This window comes from Hypanus sabinus, chromosome 23 (assembly GCF_030144855.1).
Source record: "Hypanus sabinus isolate sHypSab1 chromosome 23, sHypSab1.hap1, whole genome shotgun sequence".
In the NCBI taxonomy this organism is placed as follows: Eukaryota; Metazoa; Chordata; class Chondrichthyes; order Myliobatiformes; family Dasyatidae; genus Hypanus; species Hypanus sabinus.
In genome coordinates this window covers 20024068-20045461 of record NC_082728.1, presented here as the reverse complement: position 1 = coordinate 20045461, position 21394 = coordinate 20024068, and the positions used below count along the sequence as shown (strand labels likewise).

General features: G+C 42.1%; 1 protein-coding gene across 7 annotated transcripts in view; it reads left to right on the top strand.

Moving 5' to 3' along the window:
• The window catches only part of LOC132380011 (zinc transporter ZIP11-like), a 795493-nt gene that overhangs the window by 11975 nt on the left and 762124 nt on the right, over positions 1–21394 (top strand). For 3 of the 7 annotated variants that reach the window (XM_059948461.1, XM_059948456.1, XM_059948455.1), the window contains exon 2: positions 5659–5697. In XM_059948461.1, coding sequence (XP_059804444.1) covers positions 5659–5697 — 39 coding nt within the window. Of the gene's footprint in view, positions 1–1236; positions 1462–2806; positions 3060–5658; positions 5698–5781; positions 5889–21394 lie in introns of those variants that run through there. The other 4 variants (XM_059948458.1, XM_059948457.1, XM_059948459.1 and 1 more) reach the window with 4 other exon arrangements.

The following is a 21394-nucleotide window of genomic DNA, read 5'->3' as shown; positions in this document are numbered from 1 at the left end:
TGCAATTGGAAGTTTTAAGGTTCTTCTGGGGAATGATAAGAATAGACTGTAAATGCAAACCCTGAATTGGGGGCAGCCTGATTTCAATTTGATGACACGGCTTGATACTTTCAGGTAGCAGTTACTTCCCGTCCACCTTTATACTTCCAGGTACGCATACGAATGAGGAGTGGGAGGTATTTGAATATGAAATAACAGGAGTTTAGAATCAATATGTTCCAGAAAGCTGAAGGATAAGCTGAATAAGGCTAAGGAGCCTTAATGTCAAGGTATATTGGGGGCTGGTGGAGAAAACAATGTTAGCTTATTGTAGATCCAGAGGAATGAAAATAATTGAGGCCTTGCAGAAGTATAGAATGTTTTGGGGGTAATTAAAAAAAAGTAATTAGGAGGGTTATGAAATTGCAATAGCAGATGATATTAAAGACAACCCCAAAGCATTTATTTATATTGGCAAAGGGATTATTGTGGAAAGAGTTGGAACGAAGTTACAAAAGAGGATATTTCACCTATCTTCACTATAGAGACAACCATTGTAGTTGGAGAGTTTGTGGGGGGAGATTCTATAATAAATTCTCATTAAACAAAGTTTACTGGTAGTCAAACCCCCAAGACCAAGACCTAGATTTGATTACCCCGAGCAGCTGTAAATGTTTGACAAAATTGAGACTGTTGCGTTTTCCTGGACCTGCAAGATGTCTCAAAGCTATTAATAACAACCAAAATGTGCATTCGTGCTACTTTGTGCCAAGGAGAACACTCCAAAGCTGATCCACAGAAATAAACTTGGACAAAGATTAATACAGAACCAAAGTTTGCTTAAAGAACTAGGTTTTAAGTACGTAAGAAGTAGGACCAGTGTTAGCTTGTTGAGCATGCTCCGCCATTCAATGAGATCATGGCTGATGTGGCCGTGGATTTGGCTCCACCTACCTGCCATTTCACAGTAACTCTTAATTCCCATACTATTCAAAATTGTATCTGACTGTGTCTTAAGTATATTTAATGAGGTCGCCTCGATTGCTTCTCTGCGGGAGCAGCTTCTTCCCTCTACGATTAGATTTCTGAATGGACAACGAACCCATGAATAATATCCTGCTATATATTTTTTGCTTTCTTTTAGCACTACTTATTTAGTTTTTTATATATTCTTAATTTAATGAATTGCAATGTTCTGCTGCCACAGAACAACAAATTTCACAACATATGCCTGTGCTATTAAACCTGGTTTTGATGTCCTTGGGTTGGGAAAGGGACTACTTAAGCCTAGAAGCTTTGCTAAGTGCAAAGGAATGCATCACGTCACAGACCTCCTGAGGAACTACCCAAAACAAGACTTGTTTGTATGGCTGAAGACTGGTGGGTGAGTACGAGGGAGGAAAGTAGTGAACTTAAACCAAGGAAGACTTTGAGCTGATTGTATTGAGAGTTGATGCAAATTTGGAGAGGGACTGGATTCATGTGAGTGAAATTCCTTTTCTTTTTAAGGAAATGGCTAACACTTTGATTGGAAGAATGAGCATGAATATAAATTTTATGTATTCAATGAAATTCCAGGAACCCTCGGCCAAAATTGTGGCTCCTGGAATTGAAAGTAGATTATTGATCAGCTTTGGAGATGGAGGAGTGGGATATTTCCATTTTGGAAGGTTACTAAGGTGGGAACTAAACTATTCACAAGATTTTTTTTTAAAAAACCATAGAGCCATAGAACACTACAGCACAGTACAGGCCCTTCAGCCCTCCATATTGTGCCAACCCATATAATCCTTAAAAAGAAGTACTAAACCCACACTACCCCATAACCCTCCATTTTTCTTTCATCCATGTGCCTGTCCAAGAGGCTCTTAAATACCCCTAATGTTTTAGCCTCCACCACTATCCCTGGCAAGTCATTCCAGGCACTCACAACCCTCTGTGTAAAAAAAACTTACCCCTGATGTCTCCTCTAAACTTCTCTCCCTTAATTTTGTACATATGCCCTCTGGTGTTTGCTGTTGGTGCCCTGGGAAACAGGTACTGACTATCCACCCTATCTATGCCTCTCATAATCTTGTAAACCTCTATCAAGTCCCCTCTCATTCTTCTACGCTCCAAAGAGAAAAGTCCCAGCTCTGCTAACCTTGCTTCATATGACTTGTTCTCCAAACCAGGCAACATCCTGGTAAATCTCTTCTGCACCCTCTCTATAGCTTCCACATCCTTCCTATCATGAGGTGACCAGAACTGAACACAATACTCTAAGTGCGGTCTCACCAGAGATTTGTAGAGTTGCAACATGACCTCTCTACTCTTGCACTCAGTCCCCCTGTTAATGAAGCCTAGCATCCCATAGGCCTTCTTAACTACCCTATCAACCTGCGCAGCGACCTTGAGGGATGTATGGATTTGAACCCCAAGGTCCTTTTGTTCATCCACACTCTTAAGTAACTGACCATTAATCCTGTACTCAGTCTTCTGGTTTGCCCTTCCAAAATGCATCACCTTGCAATTTAGCACCTTGCAGGTTCATTTTCCTCAAGCATCCCTTTACTGCAAAGATTGAAGAAATTGTTAAAAAAAATTGTTCAGAGGATGACATCATAGGGATGTGGATGGTGGAGGAAAAACCAACACCTGGGTTTGAATAATTATAATGGGCATCGTTATGAATGAGGAGGTAGTGAGATTGACCAGTATTACATTTGTGGGAGGGAGATGGCAAAGAAAAGTGGGAATTCCATGCAACATTGATCTACAGAGGAATCGCATTAATAGTTCAGAGTTGGAATGTTAAAATTAGGTGAGTGCGCAGCAAAGATATGGGCACCTCCCCTCCCCTCCGTTTAAACATGTCAATGATGTGTGTGTATCTGTGAATGATGTGTAATACAGGTCCTACCCCAGGCTGAGGCAGGGTTTCATTTCTGCGAGCTGTTTGTAACTTGGATAGTTCGCAAGTTGGAAGCGTGGCCAACTACTAACGTGAGTTCTCACACAGCAGAAGATGAGCTCCGTGGCAGCCGGCAATGCTAAACCGTCGGTCACCCAAATACTCGCCAGTGTGTGCAGGTTGTAAGGTAAGTCGGATGTTGCTAAACTGGGGGTGTTGCGTGTGCTGTTTCAAAAGTAACAACGTTTAACTTCCTGCACGTCCCTTTGGCCTGTGTGTTATTTTTGTCCATAATCTATTGGAAACTTGCAGATCTAAAGGAATGTGTGCATCTCTGGAGGTGACCATTGGCACAATTCATCACGTTTGAGCAGTAATTTGAAATACAGGCAGAAAACGTTGCAAGCAAGTACTCAGTCAGCCTAGCTGCATCTGTGCAAGGAAAACCAGTGTTAACATTTCGAGTTGAAATTTCTGATGACGTTTTCTATATTTGATTCCGTTATCAGAAGTAAATTTATTTTCATTTATACACAATTTATTGAGGCAATTACGTTTGTTGCACTTAGAGGAAAATATGTTATTAATTTTAATTTGAAGTATTGTGCATGCTGCACACCAGGTAATGTGTGGTGTCAGAGGAAAAGATATTGAGAGAATCTGAAAAGATCGGATTTATGTACACTTGGAAAGCAGAATTGATCTGGGACAGTTGGCATGGCTTTGTGTGGGGCAATATTGCCTCACTAATCTGATTGAGTTTTTTGAGGAGACTGCTGGGAAAAGTAATGAAGGTAGGACAGCTGAGATTGTATGCTTGGCCTGTAGTGAGGCAGTTGACAAGGTTCGACATATATTAGATGACATATAGTATCCAAGTATTCTCTTCAGATTTGAAATCTGTCTACTGGTGTACTGTGGAAATCAGTGTTTGATTTTCTGGATGTCAGGCTGAGCAACCTGTAATTCCCTGGCTTGTCTTTGTTAAACAATAGGACTGGCCACCTTTTAGCCGTTGAGAATTTTATCAATGGCTAATGGTGAGTCAAATATCTCCACAAGGAGTTCTGCCACTTCTTTTCTCACCTGCTGAGTCTGAGGATGCACCCAAGTCAGTCCCTGGGGATTTATTTACCTTAATGTGTTGTAAGGCTGCAAACAGTTCCTCCCTGGTAATATGAATGTTCTCCAAAACTTGTTTCGTTTGTCTCTTAAACAACCATGATTTTCTTCTGAGCAAGCACTGAAGAAAAATTTGCTTCATAGTCCCACCCAACTCCGGTGGCTCAAGGCACAGGTGTACCTTCTGATCTCTAAGGGAATCTACTCTCTCTCCTTAGTCATCCTTTTGCTCTTGGTATAGTCTTAGAATCTCTTGGGATTTTCCTTAACTATACCGGACAGCTCTATCTCATTCCCTCTCTTTGTTCTCCTGATTTCTCTCCTTTCTGTAGTTACTCATCCATGACTTCCTTTCTCTTGACGAGAGTCCTGATATCTCTGATCAGCCAGGGTTCCCTGAACTTGCCAGGTGTATTATTCACTTCAACAGGAACATATGGCCCCAAGATTCTTGGTAGCATATTCTTTAAAGGCCTCCCAATTGATATTTGTGTCTTTTCCTCAAAGAGGCATACCAACAGACCTCCAGTACACCCACTTCGCAAATTGGATAGTCAGTAGAAGGGAAATGGAAACCTCTCACTAATTCAACTCTCTCATACTGATGTTGCCTGACTTGTTGAGCTCCTCCAGTTTAGTATCTGTGCTATTTAAAGACCTAAAGGTTAGGTACAGCTGAAATGGCATGGAATGTTACATGTTTTTCAAAGCATTGCTGATTCACAAGGAGCTTTGCTTGTGAATTCGAGTTGAAGAAATTTAATTCATTTCCAAAAGCTATAGGTAACTGTAGCAAAGCCTTATTTGGAACTGAATAATCAGCATTTTTGAGGAACATAGTTTCGGCATCCCTTGCGAGGCTACCTAACGTTTGCATGTATTGCCTGTATTGCTCTTGAATTTATCCATTTGTTCCTCATTTTGCTGTACTTTATGCAAGGAAATGAGATGGGTTTGGGGCATGTGGGTAGATGAACCTTTCTCTTTCATCTAACTAGTCTCCATTATTGATGTGAATTGGGGCCAAGATGGCACCGGTGACCAATGGGACTAATTACGATGTCCTGCAGGCAGTTCACGATACTACTACTACTTTTTTTTAAATGTACTTCTACTAATCTGGTGTTCCTTTGTTTTTGTGGCTGCCTGCGGGAAGACAAATCTCAAAATTATATTCTGCATACATACTTTGATCATAAATATACTTTGACCCCCTTCATTGAAAAATTTTATTTTGCTTGTATTGAGCAGTGAGTTTTGCCAGTCCAAAGATGGGTGGAGAATAATTAAAAGCTGTGACCTTACAAAAAGTAAAATCCTGCTTGGAGAGCACATGAATGCCAATCCCAGACTATGTGGGGAAAGCTCTCCAATAAGTGAGGCCTTGTGATTAACTGACCAATGTGCTACAATTTCAAAGATAATTTTGAAGTGAGAATATTTGTTTGAAGAACCAAAATGTACTTTGCTTGCAAATTTTATTGACTTCATTGCTTTTTGCAGGATCTTGATCCGTAGAAATTGGCTCTTGTTTGACTTGTGAAAAGTGGCTGAACTTAAGAAGTCTTTGATTGTTGGTAAAGACATTCTGATGTGGTGAAGGATAATAAATGTTCTCCTTTTTATCAAAGTGTTTTAATTTTACTCTTATCTTTTCTACACAGAAACAAATCCTGGATGGAAGTCTTGGTTTTGCTGCAGGGGTGAGTGGATAAAGAGTCTTTAAACACAGTGTTTAAAAGCTGTTATGACAGCATCAGCCTTCTAACTCAACATTTCTTTGCTAGAATAATGATTTGTTTCTGCATCCTTAAACGTACGATTGTGGGAGTGAAATGCAGATGAGGAACAAGAATATTCTGAAGGAAGTCTGTACAAAGAATCTTGCCGAAAGGTTTGTCTGCAAAAGTCAGGATAAAATTAATCTATGCACTACCTTCTGTCGCATTGTCATGCAGACAGAAAGAGTACCACCTTCAATCAGTAAATAATTTGGGCCCAAGTTGACAGGAGCTGAGGGCACATATTGTTGATGGAACTGAACTGAAACCTAGTGACATTAATTTATTTTTATGAAGATAGTTGAATGGTGAGGAGTGGCATATGTGCTATTTCTATCCTTATCAAGGTGAAGGATAGTATTGATGAGACGTACAAACATGTCATTGCTTACGCAATTGAAAGTGTTCAACTGCCTGTCAGGCTATGAGCAGTGCAGGCAGATGTGGGAGTATCTTCCTTTAATCAACGGCATCAAAGAAAATGAGAAGGAAAGGAATAAGATGATGTAAGAATAGGTGGAATGGCAACAATTCATGTGGAGCGTAAACGTGGGCATGGACTATTTCAGCTAAAAGGATTGTTCAGCTTTAGGAACGTGCCCATTTCCTGTGTCAGTCATAGATTGAAATAGATGATTAGCGGCAAGTTCTGCGAAGCTTCACACATTGAGCTTTTCAGAAGCTGCCGCAGAGGAGCCTCACTGCTGACAAGAAATGGAGACCTACTCTGCTCTTGAATATGCTCCTGCAACACTTTCCTAAATATGATCTGACATTCTGAGTGTTTTCTGGTATTGTTCAAATCATTTCAGATTGTTTATTTTGTTATTTAATATGATCCCCTTGAGTTCTGAATTTGTGAATTTAATGTCGAGTCTGTCTATTTTGGTGCAGCTATTCAAATTCTGTTATTTCCCGATAGCGAGGGTTGACCCTTATTAAATTGTTGGCAATCTATATACAAGAGGGGGTGAAGGATAAGCAGATAATAGGTTTGACCTTTTCCTCATGATACCTACTCTCCTTTTGATCAGCAGTTGGTTTCATCTGAATGGCAGCAGTGTTGTAAATCTGGTGTGTATCGTCCATCTAAGGCTTTGATCTGACATGTAACAAATGGGAAGACAGCCGAATATGGGGTTCCGGGAATAGAGACCGATGCGATCAGATGGGAGGAACACTTGAGTATTTTGAACACTGGATACAGAGATCCTATGAAATATAAAATGATGAGAGTTAATCTTAAAAAATAGCATTTCAAATGACACTATTATTATGCAAATACTAGACAGATTGCGATTCCCTAATCTAAAGAGGTTTTGCTTTTCATTGTTATAAGCCATGATACTCATGTGAATAGATCTGGAACTTTCTTTTGTGTTCATTTAGAGAATCACTGTTGTTAAGAGTGAAATAAGCCTAATCTTTCTCTGTGATATGGGAGACAGCAATAAAGCTGCTAGATAATGTATCACCTGAAGCATAACAAACATAAACTGTAGCTTAGTCTTCAAAAATAAAGTGAACTAATTACCAACTCCTGTTTAATCTGAATGCTAAATTGATTTTCTGGATGGTTTTAATTGCCTGTTTTATTTCCTTTTATGACACAGGAGGCCATTCAGCTTATTGATAATATGTTGGCTGTTGAGAGCATTTCCATATAACAGGAACAATGCCATGTCCTTCGGCCTGTCGAGTGCGCTTTGCTGTTTGATCATGCGCGGTTTATTTTCTCTCTCAGCCCCGTTCTCCTTCTGTCTCCCATTTAACCTTTGACCCCTTTACCCCAGTTCTCCCGCCAGCTTCCTGTGCGCGGGATAATCTGATTAGGTTGGCCTTCTTTGTCACACGTACATTGGAACAGTGAAATGCGTCGTTTTGTATCAATGACCAACACACATCCAGGGATTTGCTGGGGGTTGCTGCTGCCAATATAGCATGCTGAGAACTTACTAACTTGCACCTCTTTGGAATATGGGAGGAACCTGAAGTGCCCCCCCAAGGAAACCTGTGTGGTAATGGGGAGAACACAAACTCCTTACAGGCTCCGATGCAAATTGATCGCCAATTGAAACAGCCTAGCACTGTAAAGTGTTACCATGACTGCAGCACAATTGTGCCGCCCTGTATCAATTCCTTGCAAGAACCAATTAACCTACGAAGCAACACATACAGTGCCTATAAAATGTAATTGTTTCCCTTGGAAGTTTTCATGTTTTATATTTTACAACATTGAATCACAGTGGATTTAACTGGCTTTTTGGACACTGATCAACAGAAAAAGACTCTTTCGTGTCAAGGTTAAAACAGATCTCTATGAAGTGATCAAAATATCCAATGCAAAATAGTTAATTGCCTAAGTATTCATCCCCCTTTAATATGGCACACCATATCATCACTGGTGCAGTCAATTGGTTTTGGAAGTTACATAATTTGTTAAATGGAAATCTGTTTTTGGAGACCTGTGTGCTTTCAAGGTGTTTCAATTGATTGTAGTAAAAATATACCTGTATCTGGTAAGTCCAACTGCTGGCAAAAACTACACCATGAAGACAAAAGAATGCTCTAAGCAACTCTGCAAAAAGGCTATTGAAAAGCACAAGTCAGGAGATGGATACAAGAAAATTTCCAAGTTACTGAATATCCCTTGGAGTACAGTTGTCAATCATCAAGAAATGGAAAGAATATGGCACAGTTGTAAATCTGCCTAGAGCAGGCCGTCCTCAATAACTGAGTGATCGTGCAAGAAGGGGATGACTGGGGGAGGCCACCAAGTGGCCTTTGACAACTCTGGAGTTACAAGCTTCAGTGGCTGAAATGGGAGAGTCTACGCATTCAACAACTTGCCCAGCTGTTTCACCAGTCGCAGCTTTATGAGAGGGTGACAAAAGGAAAGCCACTGTTGGGTGAGGGGAGAAAAACTCTCATGAAATCTTGGCTAGAGTTTGCCAGAAGGCATGTGGGCTACTCTGAAGTCAGCTGGTTTGATGAAATCAAAATTGGGCTTTTTGTCCATCAGACAAAATGCTATGTTTGGCATCAACCAAACACTGCACATCTTCAAAAACACATCATTTGTACCATGAGGCATGGTGGCGGCTGCATCATGCTGTACGGATGCTTTACTGCAGCAGGCCCTGGAAGGTTTGCGAAGGAAGTTAGAGGGTAGAATGAATGCAGCAAAATATGGATGAAACCCCCTATGCAGTCTACAAGAGAAATGTGACTTGGGAGAAGATCTGTTTTCCAGCAAGACGATGACCCCAAGCATAAAGCCAAAGCTACATAGTAGTGGCTTAAAAACAACAATGTCTTGGAGTGGCCAAGCCGGAGTCCAGACCTCAATCCAATTGAGCATTTGTGGCTGGACTTGTGCACTCACAGTCCAAATGCAGTCTGACAGAGCTTGAGTGGTTTTGTAAAGAAGAGTTGGGAAAAATTGCTGTGTCCAAATGTACAAATCTGATAGAGCCCTATCCACACAGACTCAAGACTGTAATTGCTACCAAAGGTGCATCTACTACATACTGACTTGTAGGGAGTGAATACTTGTGCTTTATACTGGTAATTAATTAGATCACTTTGTAGAGATCTGTTTTCCCTTTGACATGAATGTCTTTTTCTGTTGATCAGTGTCAAAGGAGCCAGATTAAGTCCACCGTAATTCAATGTTTTTAAACATAAAACTTCTTGGGGGGGGAGATGGTGGTGAATACTTTTTATAGGCACTTTATATATTCACAGAAGGATTGGTAAAGCTTCACCCTGGTAGGATTGGAAATTGGGAACGGACCCTGCTAGTTGGAGCCGTGGTGCAGTAACACAAAATGTGATACAACTGTGTCATTGCATTCTCAGCTGGGTGGAAATGACTGCATTTAATATTGAATATTTCATAAGATGCTGTAATACTTTGGAATATCTTCATTAGAATCTCACAAACAACCCATGCCAATAAGACTGGTTTTAAAAAGAATTAAAATGTAAATCTCTGAGCAGTTGGGTTTCTGTGACTATCTTTGTACTGTGCAGGTAAATTAGGAAGGTAAATCTACTGGTACAACAGGTCCACAACAGATGCCATTTCATCGACTTCACTCAACCTTGAAACCTCTGGACAGTGAAGATGCGTACATTAGGATGATCTATATGGACTACAGCTCGGCATTCAATACTATCATCTCCTCAAAGCTAATCAATAAGCCTCAATACCCCCTTGTGCAATTGCATTCTTGATTTTTCTCACTTGCAAATCCCAGTCAGTTCACATTGGCAGCAACATTTCTTCTACAATCTCCATCAACACAGGTGCACCACAAGGCTATGTGCTTAGGCCCCTGGTCTATGTGTTTTACACTCATGGCTGTATGGCTAAGTACAACTTCAATGCCATTTTTAAGTTCGCTGATGACACCACTGCCACTGGCCAAATCAAAAGCAGTGACGAATCAGCACATAGGAAGGAGATTGAAAATCTGACTGTGTTGTGCCACAGTAACAACCTCTTGCTCACTATCAGCAAGACCAAGGAGCTGATTATTGGCTTAAGGGGGAAGAAATCAGAGGTCCATGAGCCAGTCCTCACTGGTGGATCCAAGGCGGAGAGGGTCAGCAACTTTAAATTCTTCAGTGCTGTCATTTCAGAGTACCGTTCCTGGGTGCAGTACACAAGTGCGATTACAAAGAAAGCACGGCAGCACCTCTACTTCCTTAGAAGTTTGCAAAGATTTGGCATGACATCTAAAACTTCTGACAAATTTCTATTGATGTGTGGTGGAGGGCATATTGACTGGCTGCATCATGGGTTGGTATTGAAACACCAGTGCCCTTGGATACAGCCCAGTTCATCACAGGTAAAGCCCTCCCTACTACTGAGTACGCCTACATGGAACATTGTCACAGTAAAGCAGCATCTATCATCTGAGACCCCCACCACACAGGTGTTTCTCTCTTCTTGCTGCTTCCTTCAGAAAGTAGGTACAGGAACTTCAGGGCTCTCACCGACAGGTTCAGGAACAGTTGTTACTGCTCAACCATCAGGCTCTTGAACCAGTGAGAATAATTTCACTCAACTTCACTCGCCCTATCACTGAACTGTACCCACAACCTATGGACTCACTTTCAAGGACTCTTCACAAATGTTCTATATTTATTGTTTATTTATTATTTTTATTATTATTGTGATTATTTCCTTTTTTTTTTAGGTATTTGCACAATTTGTTGTCATTTGCACACTGATTATCTGTCCTGTTGGCTGAGGCCTGTCATTGATTTTGTTATTGTTTTTGGATTCACAGTGCCTCAAAAGTACTCGCTCTCTTTGTAATTACCATGTTAACTTTCTTGAGGTGCAATATACATATCACCTTACCAACTCACTCAATTTGTTGATGTCGAAAATTGGAGGATCACTAGTTTTCAATGAATTCATAGGAATATATACATCCCCTCTCTGCAAGGTCCAGAAGCGTGGTAGATTTTCAACAAAATGAAAACAAAAGGGTATTCAAGACAAGTTAGGGAATTGATTATAGAGAAGCATAGATCTGGGGAAGGGTACAAGACCATCTTAAAGGCACTGAATACATCTTGGAGCTCATTGCAATCCGTCCTGAAAAAGTGTCGGGGGGGGGGGGGGGGTGGATATATGAAGCACAGCCACACTGCCGAGGTCTGGTTTCCCCTTTAAACTTAGTCACCCAAGAAGAATGGCACTTGGAAGGGAGGCTACACTGACACCATCAGTCACTCTGAGTGTGTTGCAGTAGTCGGTGGCTGCAACGGGATATGAAGTTCTTGGCTCCAAAATCTCTAAGGGCTTGCACAAAAAGGGTATTTATGGAAGAGGGGCAAGGAAGAAGCCCTGACTAAAGACAAAGCATATGCTTGTCCATAAAAACTTTGCAAAGTGTCACTTTGAAGATAGTGTAAAGACGTAGGAGAAGGTCTTGTGGTCGGATGAGACTAAAGTGGAACATTTTGGCCTCAACACTAAGTGCTACGTGTGGCATAAATTTAATGCTGTACATCAGCCAGGTAACGCCATCCCTACTGTAAAGTATGGTGGAGGAAGCATCATGCTGTGGGGGGATGGAAATCTGGTCAGGATTGACAGGATGATGAATGCTGCTAAATGCAGAGAAATCCTGGATGAAAACCTGTTAGCCTCTGCCAGATACCTTAAACTGGGGAGGAAGTTCATCTTTCAGCAGAACAATTACTTAAATCACACTGCCAAATCAACATGGATTGGCTTCAAATGAAGAAAATAGATGTCCTTGAGTGACCCAGTCAGAGTCGTGACCTTGACCCAATCGAACATCTCTGGCAAGACCTCAAGCTTGCTGTTCTTTGTTGCTCTTCAACTAACCTGGCACAGCTTGAGCAATTTTGTAAGAAGGGGCAAATCTTGTTCCATCATGTTGTGCATACCTAATAGAGACTTACCCAAAAAGACTACTGGCTGTAATACTGCGAGAGATGGTTCAACAAAGGGGGATGAATACTTTTGAACTGCTGACATTTCAGATTTTGAATGTTTAGTTTTTCGCGTTTTACAGTTTTGTTTTCCATGTTTTGCACTCTACTGAGAAAAAAGGAGCATGTGATTCATAAATTTAAAAACTCTGTTAAATTGATCAACATCCCTGGTTTTAATACTCAATCATCTGAACAAAGGGCTGGGGGGTGAATGATTTTACAGGGCACTGTATTGAGTATGCCCACAAGAAAATGAATCTCAGGACTCTATATGGTGACATACGTACTTTGATGGTAACTTTACATTGAATGTCTGTATGAAGCAAAAATAGGATCAGGGTCTTATTCATTGAGAGAGAGGCACAGGAAATTGGGCCTTTGACTCACTAAGTGTGCTTCAGCTTTCAAGCACTCAGTTCCCTAACCCTACCTGAACCTATTTTATTCTCTCCACCCCAAAGTCTACCTACCAGCCTACAGTTTAGGGGCAATTCCTGGCAGGCAATTAGATTGCCAATCTGCATGTTGCAGGGAATTGAGAAAGCACCTTGAGGAATCACATGCTAACCCAAACTCCTAACAGATGGCGCATACCAAAGGACACATGCGGTAAGAGTCTAGGTTGCTGAAGCTGTGAAGTCAACATTTCCAGTCACCACAGACGCTGCAGAGGAGCGTCAGCAGTATGTTGCCTGGGATGGCGTGTTTTTGGTCTGAGGGGAGATCAGAGAGGCCAAGTTTCTTCCCCTGCAGTAGAGGTGGTTAAGTGGGAATATATACTCCGGCCAATTTATTAGGTACCCCTGGTAAACCCAGTGTGGTATTCTGCTTCTGTAACTCATTAAAGGTTTGGCATGTTTTGCATTCGGAGATGTTCTTTTGAACATCGCTGTGGCAATGTGTGGTTATTTGAGGTACTATCTCTTCCTGTCAGCACGAACCAGTCAGGCTCTGACCTCTCTCATTAACAAGATGTTTTTGCCCACAGAACTGCTGCTCACTGGATTTTTTTTTTTTTGATTTTTTTTTACACACCATTTTTTGTAAACTCTGGGGAGTGCTGTGTGTGAAAATTCCAGAGGAGCAGCAGTTTTTGAGATACTCAAACCACCCCACCAATCATTCCACGGTCAAAGTCACATTTCTTCCCTATTCTGATGTTTGGTTTGACCAACAGCTGAACCTCTTGACCATGTCTGCATTCTTCTAAGTATTGAGTAGCCGTCACATGATTGGCTGATTCAATTTTGCATTAACAAGCAGGTGTACAGGTGTATTTGGCCACTGAGGGTGTATATAAAATTTGAAGGGTATTGGTGGGGAAGACTTCTGGAAACGTTTTTTCTGTATCAAAGGTAAATAAAATTAGAGGACATAGAATTAGGGTAAGGGGGGAGCAGGTCTAGAAGGATCTTCACCTGTAAAATGGTAAGCATTTGGTATGCGTGTGGCCTCCGTCGATCGTGGTCGACCATGGGTGCTGCACCTCTGGTAGTCACTGGGAGTGGCCTCTCCAGGGTGCAAGCCAGGGCAGAGTTGATGTGGAGATCCATCTGTTCCCATGCAGTGGGACCCCCCCTCTCCATGCTGATGACAGGTTCAAAGGAACAACGGAAGTTGATACAGTTTGGTGTCAGCATCACAGGAGTTGCCGTGCCGGTGCTGGGTACAGCAGTCAGCCGCCTTTGGGACTCGGACTCTGGATTTTTCCTCGAGGTTCACTCCCAGAGTCTTTCCTGTGAGCAGGTATAGCCGCAAGGGAGCGGAGGTTTGAAATCTGAGTTTTCCCTCTCCTAGATGAGCTACCATCCGTGGTTAAGGAGCCCCATCTGCCCAGAGCAACTGGTTTTAAGGCGCCAGTGGCCCGCCTTTGCCCCTTCTCCTGCCAGTGAGAACAGCTCCGCTGGGCACAAGAACTAGGCCACACGTGAAGGCCAGGAGTTGGACTTGGTTGTCAGAGGCTGTTTGAGACGACACCATGAAGAGCATTTGTTTAGCAGTGGGAGCTCGTCCCCACTACCACCCTTCGGCTATGACTACCCTTGGAGCCATTTGGCATGCAGCGCCTGAAAGAGTGCTTGGAACAGAGTTGATAACAGCATTTCTGGTTGAGGATTTAAATCAACTGGGCATTGAAGGCTGTGGGGCAAAATGCGATTTTAAAATGGATTGGTGCCCGTGGTCAGCATGGATGTGGTGGGCTGAATAGCCTGTTTCCAAGCTTTTTGAATCTGAGGTAATAATTCTTCTAGCATTCTGCTACCTATTCCAGAACAGGCATACATGGATTGTTCACTGGTACCTTGCTATCTTGTAAACTGATGTGTAGTGTTTGTAAAATGGTAGGCTTAAAATAGTTTGCATCTCATGAGAGAATGATATTGAATAGCATTGAATTTTAATCTAACTTCTGTTAGCTTTGAGGTGACATTGCAAATATGAGATTTTTGTAAACACTAACATTTTTAAACAATGGTTATAAATACTCAGGGGGGGATAGTAGACGTTTTGTCTCCAGTGTTGAGACAGTGTGAAGTTGCAGTCAAAAATGCTGGTGAAATCACGACTAGAAACAGGCAACGGAGAACTGTGGAGCGTGGGTTTATGGAAAGATTCTGCTAAAATCTAAACACAGCATTGACCCACATTTGGAGGACCATATTCAATTCTCCTTCCTTTTGGGTAGAAAACACGCAGTTTGAATTACTGTGAATCATTGTGATTGATTGGCATCTGTCTGTTTTGGAGGACAATGGGTGATGATGATCATTATCACAAGCCTGGGCGGAAGGTATGGCGATCCTGAGATGTCCAGTTGTCGGGAACCCCCTCTCAGTCTCACCAGTGTAGTCCAAAGGAAAGTGAGGCAATATGTTTGGCATTAGCCCGGCTGCAGGAGCTGCTGCAAGGATGTTCAGTGACGTCCAGCCACTTCTGGGGCTCCAATCTGGGTTTACTCCCGTAGCTGTTGTCTCTCCTGAGGCTGCCCACAAGGCCGTGGGGCTATTTATCCAAAGCTGGGGATCTGGTTCACGAGCACCAGTGCGTGTCCACATACCGGTGGGCCTGTGCGCTACGCGTGCAGGGGTCAGACCTCCTCACCGTCCTGTAGTTCAGTCCGAGTCCGAAAGGAGTTCAGTTTCCACGTGTCGCCAGCGAGGAGACACTACGTGAGGCTTGCTGTTGGAGAGGCTGTGTACTGGCAGGGAGCGACTTGCCCATTCAGCTCTCCTTTTTGCAAGATTGCTAGCCAGTGGTGGAAGCTGAAAGTGAGAGTTGACAAGCACTACCCACTACACTACCACACTAGATGCGTCACAACAATCATTTTGACACCACATGATTATTTTACATATAAAACAAATACCAATATAGTTATTTGCTATTTTGTATGACATTGTTTTAGAACTTTTAAAACACAACAGTTGGCTGCACCCTTGTGTAGGAAAGCCCATTACTGGGAGTACGAAGTTCCATTTTAATGGCTTACTGAGGAGAAGGATTTGCTCTCTGTTGATTTGTGTGCTGATGTAATGCAATGTTTTTTGCTATTAGTACCACCATGGAGTATCACCGTGGGGGAAAGAACTGATTGGTACAATTGTAATTGTAAATATGCTTATGGAATTAGTGAAACACCATTTATTATGTGGCTATTTGATCTTTCTGACCCCTTTTTTGAAAGAGCTCTTCTATGTGAATGAATTATTTCCTTCATTCTGCTCTTTATTGCTTTCAAATGATTTTATTGAGTCTGCTTACCCCATCTTTATCCGTCTGTCAGTTCGAGATTTTAACAGTCTGTGATGCACCTTTCATTCCTGTTTAGTTCCTTTAGTTTTTAACCAAAATGTAATGCTGATCTTTGTACAAGTGGAAGCCATTTTAAACATTGTTTTATTGATTTGTAAATCACTAAGTCCTCTGTTAAGCTTCTCTGTTTCAAGTACAATCTGGTTTCTCTTGCTTCTGCATAAAACTAAAGCCCTATGTTCCTGCTTGTAAATCTCTTTGTACACTCTCAAGGGTCCTGGCAATTGTCATAATGATTGATGCTCAGATTCAGTGTGAAGCATCTGTGCCTTACCCACTGCTTTATATAGATGGAATATAGATTCATTCTTCTTGTTGTTCCTTTATGTTAAAGCCAAGGATATCAAAGATTTTTTCCAAAAAAGATTTGTACATGTGCATTGAAATTCTAACTGGCTGCATCACCGTCTGGTATGGGATTGGAGGAGGGGGGCTACTGCACAGGATTGAAGAAAGCTGCAAAAGGTTGTAAATGTAGCCAGCTCCACCATGGGCACTGCCCTCTGTAGCATCCAGGACGTCTTCAAGGAGCAATCTATCATTAAGGATATCATTAAGGATTAAGGACCCTCATGCCCTCTTCTCATTGGTGCAATCAGGAAGGAGATACAGGCTTCTGACACAGAAGCCACAGTGATTACACTACCTCACTACTTTTTTACACTACCTCACTCACGTCGGGGTGCCGTCATGACTAGCACCGATTGATTTATCTATCTATCTATCTATTTAGTGATTGCTCATTGTCTTGGGCATCTGAAACCTGGTGGAGCCCATCCTTCTCCAGGTTTTTTAATTAGGTCCAGTTAGCTCGACGGATGGAGAGTGGACTCGGACTCAGGACCTCTCGCCCTGAAGTCCAGCACTGATGCCACTATGTTACCAGCTGGCTTAATATCTAATGTAACTAGTTACTGTAATTCATGGTTTTCTCTATTATTATGTATTGCATTGTACTGCTGCCACAAAGCCAACACATTTCATATTGCCCACATATGCCAGTGATATTAAACCTCACTCTAAAGTGTGTTGTTTTCATCATATGCGGTCTGAGGATTGTGCAGGGTACCTTGCAAGTGTTGTTATGCTTCTGGAGTAAACATAGCATGCCCACAACTTTAAAAACCCTAACCCTTGCACCTTTGGAATGTGGGAGGAAACGCATGCAGTCAAACTCATTACAGGCAGGGCAGCAATCGAATCCCTAAGAATGATCGCTGGCACTGAAAGCAATTGTGCTAACTGCTATGTTACTGTCCGCCCACTTAGTGTATATTATGTAAGAAGTCTAAGTGGAGCTTGTCTCTTTTGAAAATCATTGTGCCAGCGGTTTAGCACTTACTCTCGCAGTTAATCAACACCTCTCAGGTTCCCTCAGATAATACATTGTAAAGTGTTTGAGACACTTTCACATGCCCAATAGATCCAGTGGTGATAAGACATGTGCTTCTTGTCCTGCAGCACTGGATACTGTTTAATATCTTCATCGTGCTTGGTCTTCACTCCAAAAAGCCTATTCTCGCTCTGTTCCAACACCTTCTTAGTCCTGTGTCATTTGATTAATATTGCTCCTCTTCCTCTTGCCAAAGCTTTACGTTTTGGTGTTGCACCTCACTTGACAAATATCTCTCTCTCTCTCTACCTTTTTTTTATTTTGTAGTTTCATAATTTATTCTCATGTTTGTTAATGTCCAATGACGCCAATTCCAGGGCATCCCAGCAATCTTAAAAAAAAACCTTCAGAGCAACTTTCTGTTTATTGCCTCAGTTAAGTCCTGTTAATTTCATGGTCTCTAATTTGTCAAACAGGTATTTTGTGGAATGCCTTCTGAAATTCTTTGTGCACGCCAACCCTCTGAAATTAGCCAAGCATGATTTGTATTTACATATTCATACTTGGTTATAGAGTTTCAAATATCAATTCATTTTGACTTGGATTATTGCCAAAGCACCAAATGGAGACTCAAATGCCACAGTACACAGATATAGAAGGATTTTTCATTGCTGTTTCCATAACAATTTTTTTTTTGACCAGTCAGGATTGTTAGCCCTGAGCTGAACCTCCAAACCGAGATCATACTAAGTCTATCCTCTACCCTCTTTGATCAGTTTGACGTGGGTGACCCTACCAAGAGCCAAAGCACAAGCCCCCGACACCAGCCAACGTAGCTCTCTGGGTCGTTGAGGCACGCAAGCCCCCGAGCCCTATGACAAGGTTGTGGTCCTCTTGGAGGTGTCGATTCGTTTCCAAGTGTGGATTGAGTGGGTTTTGGAGTTTGTGAAATAAACTCAGAAAATTGGGAAATGCACAAAAGTTCAGGAGGCGTCTGTGGAGAAGTAACCACATTAATGTTTCAGCTCCAATGTGGCCTTTGGGCTCTGATGGAAATGCAAATGTCAAAAGATCATAAACTAAAAACTGTAGATGCCGCAAATCTGCAATAAAAATAAAACAATGTGTGAAATCTTAAATGGCTCAAGTGGTAGGTATGGAGACAGTTTTTATTTTCCATTGATAACCTTTTATCTGAAGGAGGTAAAGTTGGAGATTATTCTTGTTTCAGAGTTTGGACGGGAAAAAATAACTATGGTTCAGACTAAGAGACAGATTGACTGACTTCTAAGATGGTGTTGGCCGAGAGAGAGTGGGTGAAGCCATATTGATTACACCTAATCTAGGGGATTTTGAGCGTAAGGGCCAAGAGATTTGGAGAGGTTCTGAGGGGAACTTGTTTCATCCAGAGAGTGGTGAGTAACTGGGGATTGCACTGCAGAGGACTGGTGGAGGCATAGTTCCCAGTAGTGTTTGGACGAGCACATGAATCGCTTCAGCATAGAAGGCTACAGTAGAGCTGGAGGCTGGGATGGATACAAATGGGTGCCCGCTGGTCAGTATAGATGTGGCAGGTGATGAATGAGCAGAGAGAGGAAAATCATGTTGAACCTTAGGGGATTAAAAATGCTGAAATTGACAGAAATTTTAAGTAGAATGCTGGACAGGCTTGTTGGGCTGCCACTGTGGAGCGTTTAATAGACTTTGGGTGCTCTTATAATAAATGGTGTGAAAATTGGAAAAGAAAACTCGGACACAGGACACTGCGAAGACACGAGAAACAGATTTGACAAGGGTAGACTACAAAATTTCATTTAAAGGCATGGTGAACATGTGATGACAAATATTGTCAATCCAATAGTTGTGCATAGTTTTCAAGCACAAAACCACAAACAGAAAGTGATCCAGTCTTGGCTAACCAAAGATGTTGCAGTTATATATGAAGCAGAGTCCAAAAATTTGTCAGAAAGAGTTTCAAGAAGGCATGGGTAGCAAAGCGTATGGGGAGAGACAAAGAAAATCGTATTGAGGTAAAGGAACAGCCATGATAACTTTGAACAATTGCCAACGTGACTGAACAGAATGAACCATGTGAACTCCATGCAAGGCAACTCAAAAGGCTGAATAGTCTACTTGCTCCTGTTTCTGGGCTGATTACCTTAAATTGTTGGATTCCATGTCGAATCCTGATGACTATAATATTGTTTGTTGTAAGATTGGGTCCTGTACCTTAAGTTTGTGTTAGGGTTCATTGGATCTACATAGAGGGCCAGAATGGGACTGGGGTGGAGAATTGGCAATAAGGAATTAGAAACTCAGGGTTGCCCTTGGAAACAATGGAAATGTTCTGCAAAATGATCTGTCAAAATGCATTTGATGTCTCTAATGTAGATGGGACTGCACTGTGAATAGATTAGAAAGAATGTTTGGGATTTGCTGATAAGAGAAAATCTGCAGATGCAGCGGGGAAGAAGATGTTCCTGAATCGCTGAGCGTGTGCCTTCGGGCTTCTGTACCTCCTTCCCAGTGGTAACAATGAGAAGATGGCATGTCCTGGGGGATGGGGGTCCTTAGTAATGGACGCCACATTTCTGAGGCACCATTCCTTGAAGATGTCTTAAATCCTACAGATGCTAATACCCATGATGGAACTGACTCATTTTACAACATCCTGTTGCTTCTTTCAATCCTGTCAAGTAGTAGCCCCCCCCCCCCCATCAGACAGACAGTGATGCAGCATGTCAAGATGCTCTCCACAGTACATCTGTAGAAGTTTTCAAGTGTTTTAGGTGACAAACCAAATCTCTTCAAACTCCTAATGAAATATAGCTGCTGTCTTGCTTACTTTATAGCTATATCGATATGTTGGGACCAGGTGAGATCCTCAGAGATGGTGACACCCAGGAATTTGAAATTGCTCATGCTGTCCGCTTCTGATCCCTCTGAAGGTTGGTTCGTGTTTCCTCATCTTACCCTTCCTGAAGTCCACAATGAGCTCTTCGGTCTTATTGACATTGAGTGCAAGGTTGTTGCTGCGCCACCACTCCACTAGCTGGTCTATATCGCTCCTGTATGCCCTCTTGTCACCATCTGAAATTCTGCTGGCAATGGTTGTATCATCAGCAAAGTTATAGATGGCCTTTGAGCTGTGCCTAGCTGCACAGTCATAGGTATAAAGAGTAGGTGGTGTGGCACACGGTAGCAGCAGCCATTCAGATCTGGTGCTACTTTAATTTAATTTTAAGGCACAATTAGGGTTTAGGGCAATGGATAACAGAGTGACTATCTACCATCGCCAGGTACTGCTACATTACAGAGCTCGTCCAAAAACAAACCTTCATGAAAATCTGCCGGTTAGATTGCGTGACCTCGGCTTGCTGAGGGAGTTGGGCCAGTAGTCCTGGGAGTCGCCTGATGCTGGTGGCTGGAGATGAGGACGTCGAAAGCGATGTGCGAGGAAGCGGAAGTGAGGCGAGCGGGCAGGAGTCTGTGCCAGGAGAAAAGCAAGCCCGAGGCAGCTGGCTCTCTCGTCCATTCTGCTCTCCAATGGACATTAAATTGGACTACATCTGTGGCAACTAAATACTCGGCAGGAATACAGAAACAGACATGAAGCCCGGATGCCGTCATTCAGCTGTTTATTTATGTAACAGATTTTCCCACAAGCCCATCGAACTACCAACCTACTACCCTCTGCTGTGCCTATTGTCTTGTTTATTATTTGTTGTAATGCCTGCACTGTTATGTGTACTTTATGCAGTCCTGGGTATGTCTGTAGTCTAGTGTAGTTTTTGTATTGTTCATGTAGCACCATGGTCCTGAAAAACGTTGTCTCATTTTTACTGTGTACTGTACCAGCAGTTATGGTCAAAATGACAATAAAAAGTGACTTGGCTTGAATAGAGCAGTGAGTTACGCACACATCCCTGAAGTGCCCCAATGTTGATCATCAGCGAGGGGGAAATGTTTTTAAAAGAAACTAACTGCACG